The 18798-nt window shown below is 42.3% G+C and overlaps 1 protein-coding gene across 1 annotated transcript in view; it reads right to left on the reverse strand.

Moving 5' to 3' along the window:
- The window catches only part of LOC143774313 (uncharacterized), a 70634-nt gene extending 63867 nt beyond the window's left edge, over positions 1-6767 (reverse strand). The window contains exons 1-2 of the mRNA XM_077261763.1: positions 2879-6767; positions 48-149 (exon numbers count right to left, since the gene is read on the reverse strand). Coding sequence (XP_077117878.1) covers positions 48-149; positions 2879-6698 — 3922 coding nt within the window. The 5' untranslated portion in view covers positions 6699-6767. The remainder of the gene's footprint in view (positions 1-47; positions 150-2878) is intronic.
- Positions 6768-18798: the final 12031 nt, after the last annotated feature.

The raw sequence follows: 18798 nt of genomic DNA on the forward strand, positions 1-18798 counted from the left end.
TCCAATAAGTCTGGGATAGTCTGCATACAAAAAAAATCATCACTTACCAGGATCAATTCTATCTAGGACAGTTTCACAACGAGGCCCATAGAACATAGGATCACAAATACATTTTATTCCATCATAGGTTGCCCCATTAAGGCATACACCTGTTAAAAAATAGAAGTTAAATTAGGAAATCTAAGGAATATTTATTATCTAACTCCAGTTGCAAAAGTTTGCCTACCACCATAGCACTCTTCTTTAAAGGAAACATATTTAAGTTTTCATACAAATTCTTATAATTGCGTTGAAGACAAATATTTTTGTCATTTTCTTTACTGTTATTTTTGGCAAATGTTGTATTTTACTATGAAAAGTTATTTTTAAATACATTTTTATTAAACTTTAATTATCTATTTGCTTTAGTCCCACAAAGGACTTCCAAATGTGATCACCTGATTCTTTCCCTAATTCCTTAGTATACTCGGTGACAGATGAATGCTGGATCACAGAGGAAATACCGAGACTCCACAATATTAGGAGATAGCTGTTTGGCAGCAATTAGAAGGGAGTAAGTATAATTTTATGAGACTCTACCCCATTGTGAAAAGCCAGAGACATCATAAGTAATCTAGTCTCCAATAAGGGAATGATATCAGAGGGGCAGAAAAATTTTCGTGAGCGGCAACAATAGCCACTTCACAATCCGAAAATCATTTGAGTGCATGACTATGTTGGGCCAATATTTCTTTTATGAAAATGTGAACTCAGCCATACAGTTGTGCTCAAAAGTTTACATACCCCGGCAGAATTTTTGCTTTCTTGTCCTTTTGTCAGATAATATGAATGATAACACCAAAGCTTTTTCTCCACTCATGGTTAGTGGTTGGGTGAAGCCATTTATTGTTAAACTACTGTGTTTTCTCTTTTTAAATAATAACGACAACCCAAAACATCCAAATGATCCTGATCCAAAGTTCACATACCCCCATTTCTTAATACCGTGTATTGCTCCCTCTAACATCAATGACAGCTTGAAGTCTTTTGTGGTAGTTGTGACTGAGGTTCTTTATTTTCTCAGACGGTAATGCTGCCCACTCTTCTTGGAAAAAAAGCCTCCAGTTCCCGTAAATTCCTGGGCTGTCTAGCGTGAATTATGTGCTTGAGATCTCCCCAGAGTGGCTCAATGATATTGATGTCAGGAGACTGAGATGGCCACTCTAGAACCTTCACTTTGTTCTGCTGTAGCCAATGACAGGTCAACTTGGCCTTGTGTTTTGGATCGTTGCCATGTTGGAACGTCCAAGTACGTCCTATGCACAGCTTCCAGGTTGATGAGTGCAAATTTTCCTCCAGTATTTGCTGATAATATGCTGCAATTATCTTTCCTTCAACTTTGACCAAGTTTCCTGTGCCTTTGTAGCTCACACATCTCCAAAACATCAGCGATCCACCTCCGTGCTTTACAGTAGGAATGGTGTTCCTTACATCATAGGCCTTGTTGTCTCTCTAAATGTAACAATTATGGTTGTGGACAAAAAGTTGAATTTTGTTCTCATCACTCCAAATGACCTTGTTCCAGAAGTTTTGAGACTTGTCTCTGTGCTGTTTTGTGTATTGCAGGTGAGATACTTTGTGGCATTTGTGCAGTAATGGTTTCTTCTGGTGACTCGACCATGCAGACCATTTTTTTTCAAGTGCCTCCTTATTGTGCATCTTGAAACAGCCAAACTGCTAGTTTTCAGAGAGTCCTGTATTCCAGCTGATGTTATTTGTGGGTTTTTCTTCACATCCCGAACAATTTTCCTGGCAGTTGTGGACGACATTTTTGTTGGTCTACCTGACAGTGGTTTTGTTTGTTCAGAGCCCCAGATTTTCCATTTGTTAATCACAGTGTGAACGCTGTTGACTGGCATTATAAATTCCTTGGATATCTTTTTGAATCCCTTTCCTGTTTTATACATTTCAACTACCTTTCCCCATAGATCCGCTGACAATTCTTTTGCTTTCCCCATGACTCACAATCCAGAAACGTCAGTGGCTGGATGAAAGATGCAAGAGTCTGTCTGGATCCCAGAAACTCACTCAGCTTTTATGCACACACTCATTACAAGCAAACAGGTCACAGGTGAGGATGTTACCTTTAGTAGCCATTCAAACAATTTGTGTCAACTTCTGTGCATGTTACCAGGTCAAAATCACCAGGGTATGTGAACTTTTCATCATGGTCATTTGGATGTTTTGGGCTGTAATTATGATTTAAAAAGAGAAAACACAGCAGGTGGCAAATAAATTGTTTCACTCAACCACTAACCATGAGTGTAGAAAAAGTTTTTGTGTTATCATTCTTCCCCATTATCCCGTAGAATGTAAGTCTGCAAGGACAGGGTCCTCTCCCCTCTGTACCAGTCTGTCATTGTAAATTTGTCTACTGTTAACTATATCTATAACCCTGTATGTAACCCCTTTTCTCATGTACAGCACCATGGAATTAAATAAATAATAATAATAATATTCTCTGAAAAAAGGCCAAGAAAGCAAAAATTCTGCCGGGGTATGTAAACTTTTGAGCACAACTGTATATATGGAAGAGGTTGAGCTTTTCACTATAGCATCTAAGTGGCTAAGAGGTGAAGATTGTGGTCTTTATCACAATGTTGTCTGCACATTACAGTTGAAGCCCACTGCCGGCAATACTGAGGTAACAGATCCAACAACTATGCCATCATGATAGTCATAATAGTATGGATTGGAATGGACGTATGGGGTAAATAAAGAGCATACAAGAACTGAGGAACAAAGATGAGACAAACCCATTGATTTTTTAAATTGCATTTACTATATACAGTAAGAATGTAGATTCAAGAACCAGAGAACCAGTGGGAAGCACAATTACCTGGTGGTGCTGCTGTATTTGAGGTAGTTCCAGCAGTAGTAGTTGTTGTTGTAGTAGTAGTTGTTGTAGTAGTTGGTGTAGTAGTTGTAGTAGTAGTGGTTGTAGTAGTTGGTGTAGTTGTCCCTATAATTGTTGTAGGCGCTATTTCTTGTTCTGTTGTATGGGGTGACGAGGAAGACACAGGTTTAATTGTAGATGTGGTTGATACTTCTCCTAATGTTGTAACAATCACAGGAACCGTAGTTGTGATTGAACTAACTACCCCCGTTGTTTCATAGGTTTTTGTTTCAGTTCCAGAAACTTTTGTTTTGCCTGTTGCTTCCGGCATTGCAGCTGTAACTAATATGGTTGAGGAATCACTAGGTGTTTCTGCTTCTTTGGTGGTTATGACTTGAGAAATATTTGAAGTTTTTGAAACTGTTTCTGACTTTGTATACACTAATGGAGTAGTTTGTGCAGATGTTACGTCACTTGATCTGACTGCTGTTGAAGTCATTGCCGTTGGCAGTAATATTTCTTTAGTTGTTTCATCAGTCACAAGAACTGTTTGATCATGCACTGTTTGAGTCACATAAACAGTGATGGGTTTTGTTGCAGAAACAGCATCAGTTGATGATGTTATTTCTGAACTTGAAGTTTTTGCTAACATATCAGTTGGTCTATCAGTCTCAAGAAGTGTTTGAGATACCAAAGTGGGTCCAAATCTTGTAGAATCTGATGGAGATGGTTCCACTATTGTTAAAAATGATAATTTTGAAGAAGTTTCTGAAGAAGCTACTGTTCCAGTCAGTATGATCTTATTAGATGTTTCTGATGCCATTGGAGTAATTATTGGAGAAGATTGTCTCGTCGTTTTAACAGAAGAAGGCATTGTTTCTGTTGATGCTTTGCTTGTTAGATGAGACAATACCTCTGTTGAGTCCACAGCACTTTGTGTACTTGCTTTATTAGTTATTAGTGGAGTTTCTATTGTTTCATTGCCAATAGTAGATACTTCAATTGTCAAAGAGAATAATGTTGGTGTATTGGTTCCTGTGTCCTGCTCAGTTGATGCATATTGTTTGCTCGTGACTGGAACTGCAGGAGTTTCTTCTGAAACTTGACTGCCAGAAGATAAAAGTTCTGTTGATATTTTGATTTCTGAAGATGTTTCTGCTTTCTCTGAAGTTGCTTTGATGGAAGCCTCTGACAGTGTTGTGTCCATTAAAGTTGGGATGGATTCTGGTTGAGCGACAACTGTTGTGACGAATCTAGATGTTTCTGTCGATGTTTCACCCATGACTGTGGATGTATGTGATAATTCTGTGCCCACTCCAGGAGACATTTCTTCAGGGGTTACAATTTCACTACTTGGTATTAGCGTAGCTTCTGTTTTGGGACCTGATACTGAAGAGGGTTCTATGGTTATTTTTGGTGTGCTTAAATTTGTAGAAGTCAAACCTGTCGCAGTTTTCACTTTTGTTTCTTCAGTTGTACTTTCAAGCTCCATAACTGTATCAGTTACAGAAATCTTTTCTGTACTTGTAGGCCCCCTTGTGGTTTCTGCTGTTATTCTCTCTGATAAGGAGAATGTTTCTGAAATGGTTATGTCATCTGAAGTTTCTAAAGTGGCCAAATGCGTTTTTGTTTTATCTGTAAGTTGAGTTGTTTCTAGAGTTACCACTGTAGTTTCAGGTTTTGAAGAAGTTTCAAACGTTGTTCTATCAGGAATTGATTGTGGAGAAGTACTTTCCAGTGATGTCCGTTTTGTTATTATAGTAGACACTATAGAAGCCTCTGACTGTACATAAGATAATGAAGATGTTTCTATTGTAGTATCTGGTAGTGAATGTGTTCTTTCTGTAGATTGGTCAGATACTGGAGACATTCTTGTGGACAGTTCTAGTAGTGAGGAGGTGTCAGTAGTTATTTGCATCCCTGTTGTTGTCTCAGCAGCTGTTGATTCTGGCACCACTGATGCAACTGTTGTTGTTAAGTAAGACAATGGAGATGTTTCTGTTGATACTTGTGGTAATGAGGTTTCTGTGGTTTCTTCCACCACTGTAGTTTTCCCTGCCGTTGTGGAATCTGGCATCATTGAGGTTTCTTCTGTTCGTACAGCAGACACTGGAGAACTTCCTGACTGTACAGAGGATAATGTAGATAATTCAATTGTCCTATAAGATAGTGAATGTGATCCTTCTGTAGATTGGTCAGAAAATGAAGATGTTTTTGTGAATACATCTGGTAACCAAGAGGTTTCTGTAGTTGCTTCCACCAATGGAGTTGTCTCCTCAGTAGTGGAATCTGACACCACTGATTGTCCTTCTGTTTGTACTTCAGACATAGAAGTTCCTGAAGTTACAGACAGTGACGAAGATGCTTCTATGATACCAGTATAAGGTACTGTATGTGTTCCTTTTGTGGATTGGTCAGATGCTGGAGAACATTCCGTGGATACTCCTGGTAATGAGATTTCTGCAGTTTTTTCAACCATTGAAGATGTCTCTGTTGCTGTGGAAACTGGCACCACTGATATCCTTTTTGTTGTTATATCAGACACTGGTGAAGTTTCTATGAGTCCTTCTGGTAATGAGGAGGTGTCTGTAGTTGTTTCCACCACTGGAAGAGTCTCTGCTGCTGTGGAGACTAACACCAACGATGTCCCTTCTGTTCCTATAGTAGACACTAGAGAAGTCCCTGACTGTACAGAAGAAAATAAAGATGCTTCTATTGTAGTATCTGGAAGTGAATGTATTCTTTCTGTAGATTGGTCAGGTACTGGAGACGTTCTTGTGGCCCCTTCTGGTAGAGAGGAGGTTTCAGTAGTTGTTTGCATCACTTTAGTTGTCTCGGCAGCTGTGTATTCTGGCAACACTGATGCAATTGTTGTTGTTAAATAAGACCATGGAGAAGTTTCTGCTGATTCTTGTGGTAATGAAGAGGTTTCTGTAGTTTCTTCCACCACTGTAGTTGTTTCTGCTGTTGTGGAATCTGGCACCACTGATGTTTCTTCTGTTTGTACAGCAGACACTGGAGAACTTCCTGACTGTACAGAGGATAATGAAGATGCTTCTATTGTGGTATCTGGTAGTGAATGAGTTCTTTCTGTAGATTGGTCAGATACTGGAGACGATCTTGTGGACACTTCTGGCAGTGAGGAGGTTTTAGTAGTTGTTTGCATCACTGTAGTTGTCTCCACAGCTGTGGAATCTGGCAGCACAGCTGTGGAATCTGGCATCACTGATGTTTCCCCTGTTTGTACTTCAAATACAGGAGAAGTTCCTGAAGTTACAAAAGGTGAAGAAGATGCTTCTGCTATAGAAGTATCAGGTACTGTATGTGTTCCTTTTGTGGATTGGTCAGATAATGGAAAACTTTCCGAGGATAATCCTGGCAATGAGGAGGTTTCTGCAGTTGTTTCAACCACTGAAGATGTCTCCTTTGCTGTGGAACCTGGCAGCACAGATGTCACTTTTGTTGTTACATCAGACATAGCAGAAGTTTCTGTTGATACTTGTGGTAATGAGGAGGTTTCTGTAGTTTCTTCCACCACTGTAGTTGTCTCTGCTGTTGTGGAATCTGGCACCACAGATGTTTCTTCTGTTTTTACTGCAGACACTGGAGAACTTCCTGACTGTACAGAGGATAATGAAGATGCTTCTATTGTAGCATCTGGTAATGAATGTGTTCTTTCTGTAGATTGGTCAGATATTGGAGACGTCCATGTGGACACTTCTGGTAGTGAGGAAGTTTCAGTAATTGTTTTCATCACTGTAGTTTTCTCTGCAGCTGTGGAATCTGGCACCACTGATGTTCCTTCTGTTTGTACTTCAGACATAGGAGAAGTTCCTGAAGTTACAAACGGTGATGAAGATGCTTCTGCTATAGTAGTATCAGGTACTGTATGTGTTCCTTTTGTGGATTGGTCAGATACTGGAAAACTCCCCGTGGATAATCCTGGCAATGAGGAGGTTTCTGCAGTTGTTTCAACCACTGAAGATGACTCACTTGCTGTGGAACCTTGGACAACTGATGTCCCTTTTGTTGTTTTGTCTGACACTGGAGAAATTTCTGTGAGTCCTTCTGGTAATGAGGAGGTTTCTGTAGTTGTTTCAACCACTGACGATGTCTCCGTTGCTGTGGAACCTGGCAGCACAGATGTCCCTTTTGTTGTTATATCAGACACTGGAAACGTATCTGTTGATACTTGTGGTAATGAGGAGGTTTCTGTAGTTTCTTCCACCACTGTAGTTGTCTCTGCCATTGTGGAATCTGGCACCACAGATGTTTCTTCTGTTTGAACAGCAGACACTGGAGAACTTCCTGACTGTACAGAGGATAACGAAGATGCTTCTATTGTAGTATCTGGTAGTGAGTATGTTCTTCTTGTAGATTGGTCAGATACTGGAGACGTCCTTGTGGACACTTCTGGCAGTGAGGAGGTTTCAGTAATTGTTTCCATCACTATAGTTGTCTCCACAGCTGTGGAATCTAGCACCACTGATGTTTCTCCTGTTTGTTTTTCAGATATAGTAGAAGTTCCTGAAGTTACAGTTTGTGATGAAGATGCTTCTGCTATAGTAGTATCAGGTACTGTATGTGTTCCTTTTGTGGATTGGTCAGATACTGGAAAACTCCCCGTGGATAATCCTGGCAATGAGGAGGGTTCTGCAGTTGTTTCAACCACTGAAGATGACTCCTTTGCTGTGGAACCTGGCACCACTGATGTCCCTTTTGTTGTTTTATCTGACACTGGAGAAGTTTCTGTGAGTCCTTCTGGTAATGAGGAGGTTTCTGTAGTTGTTTCAACCACTGACCATGTCTCTGTTGCTGTGGAACCTGGCAGCACAGATGTCCGTTTTGTTGTTACATCAGACACTGGAGACGTTTCTGTTGATACTTGTGGTAATGAGGAGGTTTCTGTAGTTTCTTCCACCATTGTAGTTGTCTCTGTCGTTGTGGAATCTGGCACCACAGATGTTTCTTCTGTTTGTACAGCAGAAACTGGAGAACTTCCTGACTGTACAGAGGATAACGAAGACGCTTCAATTGTAGTATCTGGTAGTGAATGTGTTCTTTCTGTAGATTGTTCAGATACTGGAGACATTCTTGTGGACACTTCTGGCAGTGAGGAGGTTTTAGTAGTTGTTTTTATCACTGTAGTTGTTTCGACAGCTGTGGAATCTGGCACCACTGATGTTTCTCCTGTTTGTTCTTCAGGTATAGAAGTTCCTGAAGTTACAGGTGATGATGAAGATGCTTCTGCTATAGAAGTATGAGTTACTGTATGTGTTCCTTTTGTGGATTGGTGAGATACTGGAAAACTTCCCGTGGATAATCCTGGCAATGAGGAGGTTTCTGCAGTTGTTTCAACCACTGAAGATGACTCCTTTGCTGTGGAACCAGGCACCACAGATGCCCATTTTGTTTTATCAGACACTGGAGAAGTTTCTGTGAGTCCTTCTGGTAATGAGGATGTTTCTATAGTTGTTTCAACCACTGACGATGTCTCCGTTGCTGTGGAATCTGGCACCACAGATGTTTCTTCTGTTTGTACAGCAGACACTGGAGAACTTCCTGACTGTACAGAGGATAATGAAGATGCGTCATTTGTAGTATCTGGTAGTGAATGTGCTCTTCCTGTAGATTGGTCAGATACTGGAGACGTTCTTGTGGACACTTCTGGCAGTGAGGAGGTCTCAGTAGTTGTTTGCATCACTGTAGTTGTCTCCACATCTGTGGAATCTGGCACCACTGATGTTTCAAATGTTTGTTTTTCAGTTATAGTAGAAGTTCCTGAAGTTACAGGTGGTGATGAAGATGCTTCTGCTATAGTAGTATCAGGTACTGTATGTGTTCCTTTTGTGGATTGGTCAGATACTGGAAAACTCCCCGTGGATAATCCTGGCAATGAGGTTTCTGCAGTCGTTTCAACCACTGACGATGTCTCCGTTGCTGTGGAACCTGGCAGCACAGATGTCCCTTTTGTTGTTACATTATATACTGGAGAAGTTTCTGTTGATACTTGTGGTAATGAGGAGGTTTCTGTATTTTCTTCCACCACTGTAGTTGTCTCTGCCATTGTGGAATCTGGCACCACAGATGTTTCTTCTGTTTGTACAGCAGACACTGGAGAACTTCCTGACTGTACAGAGGATAATGAAGATGCTTCAATTGTAGTATCTGGTAGTGAATGTGTTCTTTCTGTAGATTGATCAGATAGTGGAGACGATCTTGTGGACACTTCTGGCAGTGAGGAGGTTTTAGTAGTTGTTTGCATCACTGTAGTTGTCTCCACATCTGTGGAATCTGGCACCACTGATGTTTCTCCTGTTTGTTTTTCAGATATAGTAGAAGATCCTGAAGTTACAGGTGGTGATGAAGATGCTTCTGGTGTAGTAGTATCATGTACTGTATGTGTTCCTTTTGTGGATTGGTCAGATACTGGAAAACTCCCCGTGGATAATCCTGGCAATGAGGAGGATTCTGCAGTTGTTTCAACCACTGAAGATGACTCCTTTGCTGTGGAACCTGGCACCACTGATGTCCCTTTTGTTGTTTTATCAGACACTGGAGAAGTTTCTGTGAGTCCTTCTGGTAATGACGTTTCTGTAGTTGTTTCAAAAACTGACGATGTCTCCGTTGCTGTGGAACCTGGCAGCACAGCTGTCACTTTTGTTGTTACATAAGACACTTGAGACGTTTCTGTTGATATTTGTGGTAATGAGGAGGTTTCCGTAGTTTCTTCCACCACTGTAGTTGTCTCTGCCGTTGTGGAATCTGGCACCACAGATGTTTCTTCTGTTTGTACAGCAGACACTGGAGAACTTCCTGACTGTACAGAGGATAATGAAGATGCGTCATTTGTAGTATGTGGTAGTGAATGTGCTCTTTCTGTAGATTGGTCAGATACTGGAGACGTTCTTGTGGACACTTCTGGCAGTGAGGAGGTCTCAGTAGTTGTTTGCATCACTGTGGTTGTCTCCACAGCTGTGGAATCTGGCACCACTGATGTTTCTCCTGTTTGTTTTTCAGTGATAGTAGAAGTTCCTGAAGTTACAGGTGGTGATGAAGATGCTTCTGCTATAGTAGTATCAGGTACTGTATGTGTTCCTTTTGTGGATTGGTCAGATACCGGAAAACTCCCCATGGATAATCCTGGCAATGAGGAGGTTTCTGCAGTTGTTTCCACCACTGACGATGTCTCCGTTGCTGTGGAACCTGGCAGCACAGATGTCCCTTTTGTTGTTACATCAGACACTGGAGACGTTTCTGTTGATACCTGTGGTAATGAGGAGGTTTCTGTAGTTTCTTCCACCACTGTAGTTGTCTCTGCCGTTGTGGAATCTGGCACCACTGATGTTTCTCCTGTTTGTTCTTCAGATATAGAAGTTCCTGAAGTTACAGGTGGTGATGAAGATGCTTCTGTATGAGTTACTGTATGTGTTCCTTTTGTGGATTGGTCAGATACTGGAAAACTTCCCGTGGATAATCCTGGCAATGAGGAGGTTTCTGCAGTTGTTTCAACCACTGAAGATGACTCCTTTGCTGTGGAACCAGGCACCACTGATGTCCCTTTTGTTTTATCAGACACTGGAGAAGTTTCTGTGAGTCCTTCTGGTAATGAGGATGTTTCTGTAGTTGTTTCAACCACTGACAATGTCTCCGTTGCTGTGGAACCTGGCAGCACAGATGTCCCTTTTGTTGTTACATCAGATACTGGAGAAGTTTCTGTTGATACTTGTGGTAATGAGGAGGTTTCTGTAGTTTCTTCCACCACTGTAGTTGTCTCTGCCGTTGTGGAATCAGGCACCACAGATGTTTCTTCTGTTTTTACTGCAGACACTGGAGAACTTCCTGACTGTACAGAGGATAATGAAGATGCTTCTATTGTAGTATCTGGTAGTGAATGGGTTCTTCCTGTAGATTGATCAGATACTGGAGACGATCTTGTGGACACTTCTGGCAGTGAGGAGGTTTTAGTAGTTGTTTGCATAACTGTAGTTGTCTCCACAGCTGTGGAATCTGGCACCACTGATGTTTCTCTTGTTTGTTCTTCAGATATAGAAGTTCCTGAAGTTACAGACGGTGATGAAGATGCTTCTGCTATAGAAGTATGAGGTACTGTATGTGTTCCTTTTGTGGATTTGTCAGATACTGGAAAACTTCCCGTGGATAATCCTGGCAATGACGAGGGTTCTGCAGTTGTTTCAACCACTGAAGATGACTCCTTTGCTGTGGAACCTGTCACCACTGATGTCCCTTTTGTTGTTTTATCAGACACTGGAGAAGTTTCTGTGAGTCCTTCTGGTAATGAGGAGGTTTCTGTAGTTGTTTCAGCCACTGACCATGTCTCTGTTGCTGTGGAACCTGGCAGCACAGATGTCCCTTTTGTTGTTACATCAAACACTGGAGACGTTTCTGTTGATACTTGTGGTAATGAGGAGGTCTCTGTAGTTTCTTCCACCACTGTAGTTGTCTCTGCCGTTGTGGAATCTGGCACCACAGATGTTTCTTCTGTTTGTACAGCAGACACTGGAGAACTTCCTGACTGTACAGAGGATAATAAAGATGCTTCAATTGTAGTATCTGGTAGTGACTGTGTTCTTCCTGTAGATTGGTCAGATACTGGAGACGTCCTTGTGGACACTTCTGGCAGTGAGAAGGTTTCAGTAGTTGTTTGCCTCACTGTAGTTGTCTCCACATCTGTGGAATCTGGCACCACTGATGTTTCTCCTGTTTGTTTTTCAGATATAGTAGAAGATCCTGAAGTTACAGGTGGTGATGAAGATGCTTCTGCTGTAGTAGTATCAGGTACTGTATGTGTTCCTTTTGTGGATTGGTCAGATACTGGAAAACTCCCTGTGGATAATCCAGGCAATGAGGAGGATTCTGCAGTTGTTTCAACCACTGAAGATGACTCCTTTGCTGTGGAACCTGGCACCACTGATGTCCCTTTTGTTGTTTTATCAGACACTGGAGAAGTTTCTGTGAGTCCTTCTGGTAATGAGGTTTCTGTAGTTGTTTCAAAAACTGACGATGTCTCCGTTGCTGTGGAACCTGGCAGCACAGCTGTCACTTTTGTTGTTACATAAGACACTTGAGACGTTTCTGTTGATACTTGTGGTAATGAGGAGGTTTCTGTAGTTTCTTCCACCACTGTAGTTGTCTCTGCCGTTGTGGAATCTGGCACCACAGATGTTTCTTCTGTTTGTACAACAGACACTGGAGAATTTCCTGACTGTACAGAGGATAATGAAGATGCGTCATTTGTAGTATCTGGTAGTGAATGTGCTCTTTCTGTAGATTGGTCAGATACTGGAGACGTTCTTGTGGACACTTCTGGCAGTGAGGAGGTCTCAGTAGTTGTTTGCATCACTGTAGTTGTCTCCACAGCTGTGGAATCTGGCACCACTGATGTTTCTCCTGTTTGTTCTTCAGATATAGAAGTTCCTGAAGTTACAGACGGTGATGAAGATGCTTCTGCTATAGAAGTATGAGGTACTGTTTGTGTTCCTTTTGTGGATTTGTCAGATACTGGAAAACTTCCCGTGGATAATCCTGGCAATGAGGAGGGTTCTGCAGTTGTTTCAACCACTGACGATGACTCCTTTGCTGTGGAACCTGTCACCACTGATGTCCCTTTTGTTGTTTTATCAGACACTGGAGAAGTTTCTGTGAGTCCTTCTGGTAATGAGGTTTCTGTAGTTGTTTCAAAAACTGACGATGTCTCCGTTGCTGTGGAACCTGGCAGCACAGCTGTCCCTTTTGTTGTTACATAAGACACTTGAGACGTTTCTGTTGATACTTGTGGTAATGAGGAGGTTTCTGTAGTTTCTTCCACCACTGTAGTTGTCTCTGCCGTTGTGGAATCTGGCACCACAGATGTTTCTTCTGTTTGTACAACAGACACTGGAGAATTTCCTGACTGTAGAGAGGATAATGAAGATGCGTCATTTGTAGTATCTGGTAGTGAATGTGCTCTTCCTGTAGATTGGTTAGATACTGGAGACGTCCTTGTGGACACTTCTGGCAGTGAGGAGGGCTCAGTAGTTGTTTGCATCACTGTACTTGTCTCCACAGCTGTGGAATCTGGCACCACTGATGTTTCTCCTGTTTGTTTTTCAGTTATAGTAGAAGTTCCTGAAGTTACAGGTGGTGATGAAGATGCTTCTGCTGTAGTAGTATCAGGTACTGTATGTGTTCCTTTTGTGGATTGGTCAGATACTGGAAAACTCCCTGTGGATAATCCAGGCAATGAGGAGGATTCTGCAGTTGTTTCAACCACTGAAGATGACTCCTTTGCTGTGGAACCTGGCACCACTGATGTCCCTTTTGTTGTTTTATCAGACACTGGAGAAGTTTCTGTGAGTCCTTCTGGTAATGAGGTTTCTGTAGTTGTTTCAGCCACTGACGATGTCTCTGTTGCTGTGGAACCTGGCAGCACAGCTGTCACTTTTGTTGTTACATAAGACACTTGAGACGTTTCTGTTGATACTTGTGGTAATGAGGAGGTTTCTGTAGTTTCTTCCACCACTGTACTTGTCTCTGCCGTTGTGGAATCTGGCACCACAGATGTTTCTTCTGTTTGTACAACAGACACTGGAGAATTTCCTGACTGTACAGAGGATAATGAAGATGCATCATTTGTAGTATCTGGTAGTGAATGTGCTCTTTCTGTAGATTGGTCAGATACTGGAGACGTTCTTGTGGACACTTCTGGCAGTGAGGAGGTCTCAGTAGTTGTTTGCATCACTGTAGTTGTCTCCACAGCTGTGGAATCTGGCACCACTGATGTTTCTCCTGTTTGTTCTTCAGATATAGAAGTTCCTGAAGTTACAGACGGTGATGAAGATGCTTCTGCTATAGAAGTATGAGGTACTGTTTGTGTTCCTTTTGTGGATTTGTCAGATACTGGAAAACTTCCCGTGGATAATCCTGGCAATGAGGAGGGTTCTGCAGTTGTTTCAACCACTGACGATGACTCCTTTGCTGTGGAACCTGTCACCACTGATGTCCCTTTTGTTGTTTTATCAGACACTGGAGAAGTTTCTGTGAGTCCTTCTGGTAATGAGGTTTCTGTAGTTGTTTCAAAAACTGACGATGTCTCCGTTGCTGTGGAACCTGGCAGCACAGCTGTCCCTTTTGTTGTTACATAAGACACTTGAGACGTTTCTGTTGATACTTGTGGTAATGAGGAGGTTTCTGTAGTTTCTTCCACCACTGTAGTTGTCTCTGCCGTTGTGGAATCTGGCACCACAGATGTTTCTTCTGTTTGTACAACAGACACTGGAGAATTTCCTGACTGTAGAGAGGATAATGAAGATGCGTCATTTGTAGTATCTGGTAGTGAATGTGCTCTTCCTGTAGATTGGTTAGATACTGGAGACGTCCTTGTGGACACTTCTGGCAGTGAGGAGGGCTCAGTAGTTGTTTGCATCACTGTACTTGTCTCCACAGCTGTGGAATCTGGCACCACTGATGTTTCTCCTGTTTGTTTTTCAGTTATAGTAGAAGTTCCTGAAGTTACAGGTGGTGATGAAGATGCTTCTGCTGTAGTAGTATCAGGTACTGTATGTGTTCCTTTTGTGGATTGGTCAGATACTGGAAAACTCCCTGTGGATAATCCAGGCAATGAGGAGGATTCTGCAGTTGTTTCAACCACTGAAGATGACTCCTTTGCTGTGGAACCTGGCACCACTGATGTCCCTTTTGTTGTTTTATCAGACACTGGAGAAGTTTCTGTGAGTCCTTCTGGTAATGAGGTTTCTGTAGTTGTTTCAGCCACTGACGATGTCTCTGTTGCTGTGGAACCTGGCAGCACAGCTGTCACTTTTGTTGTTACATAAGACACTTGAGACGTTTCTGTTGATACTTGTGGTAATGAGGAGGTTTCTGTAGTTTCTTCCACCACTGTACTTGTCTCTGCCGTTGTGGAATCTGGCACCACAGATGTTTCTTCTGTTTGTACAACAGACACTGGAGAATTTCCTGACTGTACAGAGGATAATGAAGATGCATCATTTGTAGTATCTGGTAGTGAATGTGCTCTTTCTGTAGATTGGTCAGATACTGGAGACGTTCTTGTGGACACTTCTGGCAGTGAGGAGGTCTCAGTAGTTGTTTGCATCACTGTAGTTGTCTCCACAGCTGTGGAATCTGGCACCACTGATGTTTCTCCTGTTTGTTCTTCAGATATAGAAGTTCCTGAAGTTACAGACGGTGATGAAGATGCTTCTGCTATAGAAGTATGAGGTACTGTTTGTGTTCCTTTTGTGGATTTGTCAGATACTGGAAAACTTCCCGTGGATAATCCTGGCAATGAGGAGGGTTCTGCAGTTGTTTCAACCACTGACGATGACTCCTTTGCTGTGGAACCTGTCACCACTGATGTCCCTTTTGTTGTTTTATCAGACACTGGAGAAGTTTCTGTGAGTACTTCTGGTAATGAGCAGGTTTCTGCAGTTGTTTCAACCACTGACGATGTCTCCGTTGCTGTGGAACCTGGCAGCACAGATGTCCCTTTTGTTGTTACATCAAACACTGGAGACGTTTCTGTTGATACGTGTGGTAATGAGGAGGTTTCTGTAGTTTCTTCCACCACTGTAGTTGTCTCTGCCGTTGTGGAATCTGGCACCACAGATGTTTCTTCTGTTTGTACAGCAGACACTGGAGAACTTCCTGACTGTACAGAGGATAATGAAGATGCTTCAATTGTAGTATCTGGTAGTGACTGTGTTCTTCCTGTAGATTGGTCAGATACTGGAGACGTCCTTGTGGACACTTCTGGCAGTGAGGAGGGCTCAGTAGTTGTTTGCATCACTGTAGTTGTCTCCACATCTGTGGAATCTGGCACCACTGATGTTTCTCCTGTTTGTTTTTCAGATATAGTAGAAGATCCTGAAGTTACAGGTGGTGATGAAGATGCTTCTGCTGTAGTAGTATCAGGTACTGTATGTGTTCCTTTTGTGGATTGGTCAGATACTGGAAAACTCCCCGTGGATAATCCTGGCAATGAGGAGGATTCTGCAGTTGTTTCAACCACTGAAGATGACTCCTTTGCTGTGGAACCTGGCACCACTGATGTCCCTTTTGTTGTTTTATCAGACACTGGAGAAGTTTCTGTGTGTCCTTCTGGTAATGAGGTTTCTGTAGTTGTTTCAAAAACTGACGATGTCTCCGTTGCTGTGGAACCTGGCAGCACAGCTGTCCCTTTTGTTGTTACATAAGACACTTGAGACGTTTCTGTTGATACTTGTGGTAATGAGGAGGTTTCTGTAGTTTCTTCCACCACTGTAGTTGTCTCTGCCGTTGTGGAATCTGGCACCACAGATGTTTCTTCTGTTTGTACAACAGACACTGGAGAATTTCCTGACTGTACAGAGGATAATGAAGATGCGTCATTTGTAGTATCTGGTAGTGAATGTGCTCTTCCTGTAGATTGGTCAGATACTGGAGACGTTCTTTTGGACACTTCTGGCAGTGAGGAGGGCTCAGTAGTTGTTTGCATCACTGTACTTGTCTCCACAGCTGTGGAATCTGGCACCACTGATGTTTCTCCTGTTTGTTTTTCAGATATAGTAGAAGATCCTGATGTTACAGGTGGTGATGAAGATGCTTCTGCTGTAGTAGTATGAGGTACTGTATGTGTTCCTTTTGTGGATTTGTCAGATACTGGAAACCTTCCCGTGGATAATCCTGGCAATGACGAGGGTTCTGCAGTTGTTTCAACCACTGAAGATGACTCCTTTGCTGTGGAACCTGTCACCACTGATGTCCCTTTTGTTGTTTTATCAGACACTGGAGAAGTTTCTGTGAGTCCTTCTGGTAATGAGGAGGTTTCTGTAGTTGTTTCAGCCACTGACGATGTCTCTGTTGCTGTGGAACCTGGCAGCACAGATGTCCCTTTTGTTGATACATCAAACACTGGAGTCGTTTCTGTTGATACTTGTGGTAATGAGGAGGTTTCTGTAGTTCCTTCCACCACTGTAGTTGTCTCTGCCGTTGTGGAATCTGGCACCACAGATGTTTCTTCTGTTTGTACAGCAGACACTGGAGAACTTCCTGACTGTACAGAGGATAATGAAGATGCTTCAATTGTAGTATCTGGTAGTGAATGTTTTCTTCCTGTAGATTGGTCAGATACTGGAGACGTCCTTGTGGACACTTCTGGCAGTGAGGTTTCAGTAGTTGTTTGCATCACTGTAGTTGTCTCCACATCTGTGGAATCTGGCACCACTGATGTTTCAAATGTTTGTTTTTCAGATATAGTAGAAGATCCTGAAGTTACAGGTGGTGATGAAGATGCTTCTGCTATAGAAGTATGAGGTACTGTATGTGTTCCTTTTGTGGATTGGTCAGATACTGGAAAACTCCCCGTGGATAATCCAGGCAATGAGGATTCTGCAGTTGTTTCAACCACTGAAGATGACTCCTTTGCTGTGGAACCTGGCACCACTGATGTCCCTTTTGTTGTTTTATCAGACACTGGAGAAGTTTCTGTGAGTCCTTCTGGTAATGAGGTTTCTATAGTTGTTTCAAAAACTGACGATGTCTCCGTTGCTGTGGAACCTGGCAGCACAGCTGTCCCTTTTGTTGTTACATAAGACACTTGAGACGTTTCTGTTGATACTTGTGGTAATGAGGAGGTTTCTGTAGTTTCTTCCACCACTGTAGTTGTCTCTGCCGTTGTGGAATCTGGCACCACAGATGTTTCTTCTGTTTGTACAGCAGACACTGGAGAATTTCCTGACTGTACAGAGGATAATGAAGATGCGTCATTTGTAGTATCTGGTAGTGAATGTGCTCTTCCTGTAGATTGGTCAGATACTGGAGACGTTCTTGTGGACACTTCTGGCAGTGAGGAGGTCTCAGTAGTTGTTTGCATCACTGTAGTTGTCTCCACAGCTGTGGAATCTGGCACCACTGATGTTTCTCCTGTTTGTTTTTCAGTTATAGTAGAAGTTCCTGAAGTTACAGGTGGTGATGAAGATGCTTCTGACATAGTAGTATCAGGTACTGTATGTGTTCCTTTTGTGGATTGGTCAGATACTGGAAAACTACCCGTGGAAAATCCGGGCAATGAGGAGGTTTCTGCAGTTGTTTCAACCACTGACGATGTCTCCGTTGCTGTGGAACCTGGCAGCACAGATGTCCCTTTTGTTGTTACATCAGACACTGGAGAAGTTTCTGTTGATACTTGTGGTAATGTGGAGGTTTCTGTAGTTTCTTCCACCACTGTAGTTGTCTCTGCCGTTGTGGAATCCTGCACCACTGATGTTTCTCCTGTTTGTTCTTCAGATATAGAAGTTCCTGAAGTTACAGGTGGTGATGAAGATGCTTCTGTATGAGTTACTGTATGTGTTCCTTTTGTGGTTTGGTCAGATACTGGAAAACTTCCCGTGGATAATCCTGGCAATGAGGAGGTTTCTGCACTTGTTTCAACCACTGAAGATGACTCCTTTGCTGTGGAACCAGGCACCACTGATGTCCCTTTTGTTTTATCAGACACTGGAGAAGTTTCTGTGAGTCCTTCTGGTAATGAGGATGTTTCTGTAGTTGTTTCAACCACTGACGATGTCTCCGTTGCTGTGGAACCTGGCAGCACAGATGTCCCTTTTGTTGTTACATCAGATAATGGAGAAGTTTCTGTTGATACTTGTGGTAATGAGGAGGTTTCTGTAGTTTCTTCCACCACTGTAGTTGTCTCTGCCGTTGTGGAATCAGGCACCACAGATGTTTCTTCTGTTTTTACTGCAGACACTGGAGAACTTCCTGACTGTACAGAGGATAATGAAGATGCTTCTATTGTAGTATCTGGTAGTGAATGGGTTCTTCCTGTAGATTGATCAGATACTGGAGACGATCTTGTGGACACTTCTGGCAGTGAGGAGGTTTTAGTAGTTGTTTGCATCACTGTAGTTGTCTCCACAGCTGTG

This window comes from Ranitomeya variabilis, chromosome 5, assembly GCF_051348905.1.
Source record: "Ranitomeya variabilis isolate aRanVar5 chromosome 5, aRanVar5.hap1, whole genome shotgun sequence".
In the NCBI taxonomy this organism is placed as follows: Eukaryota; Metazoa; Chordata; class Amphibia; order Anura; family Dendrobatidae; genus Ranitomeya; species Ranitomeya variabilis.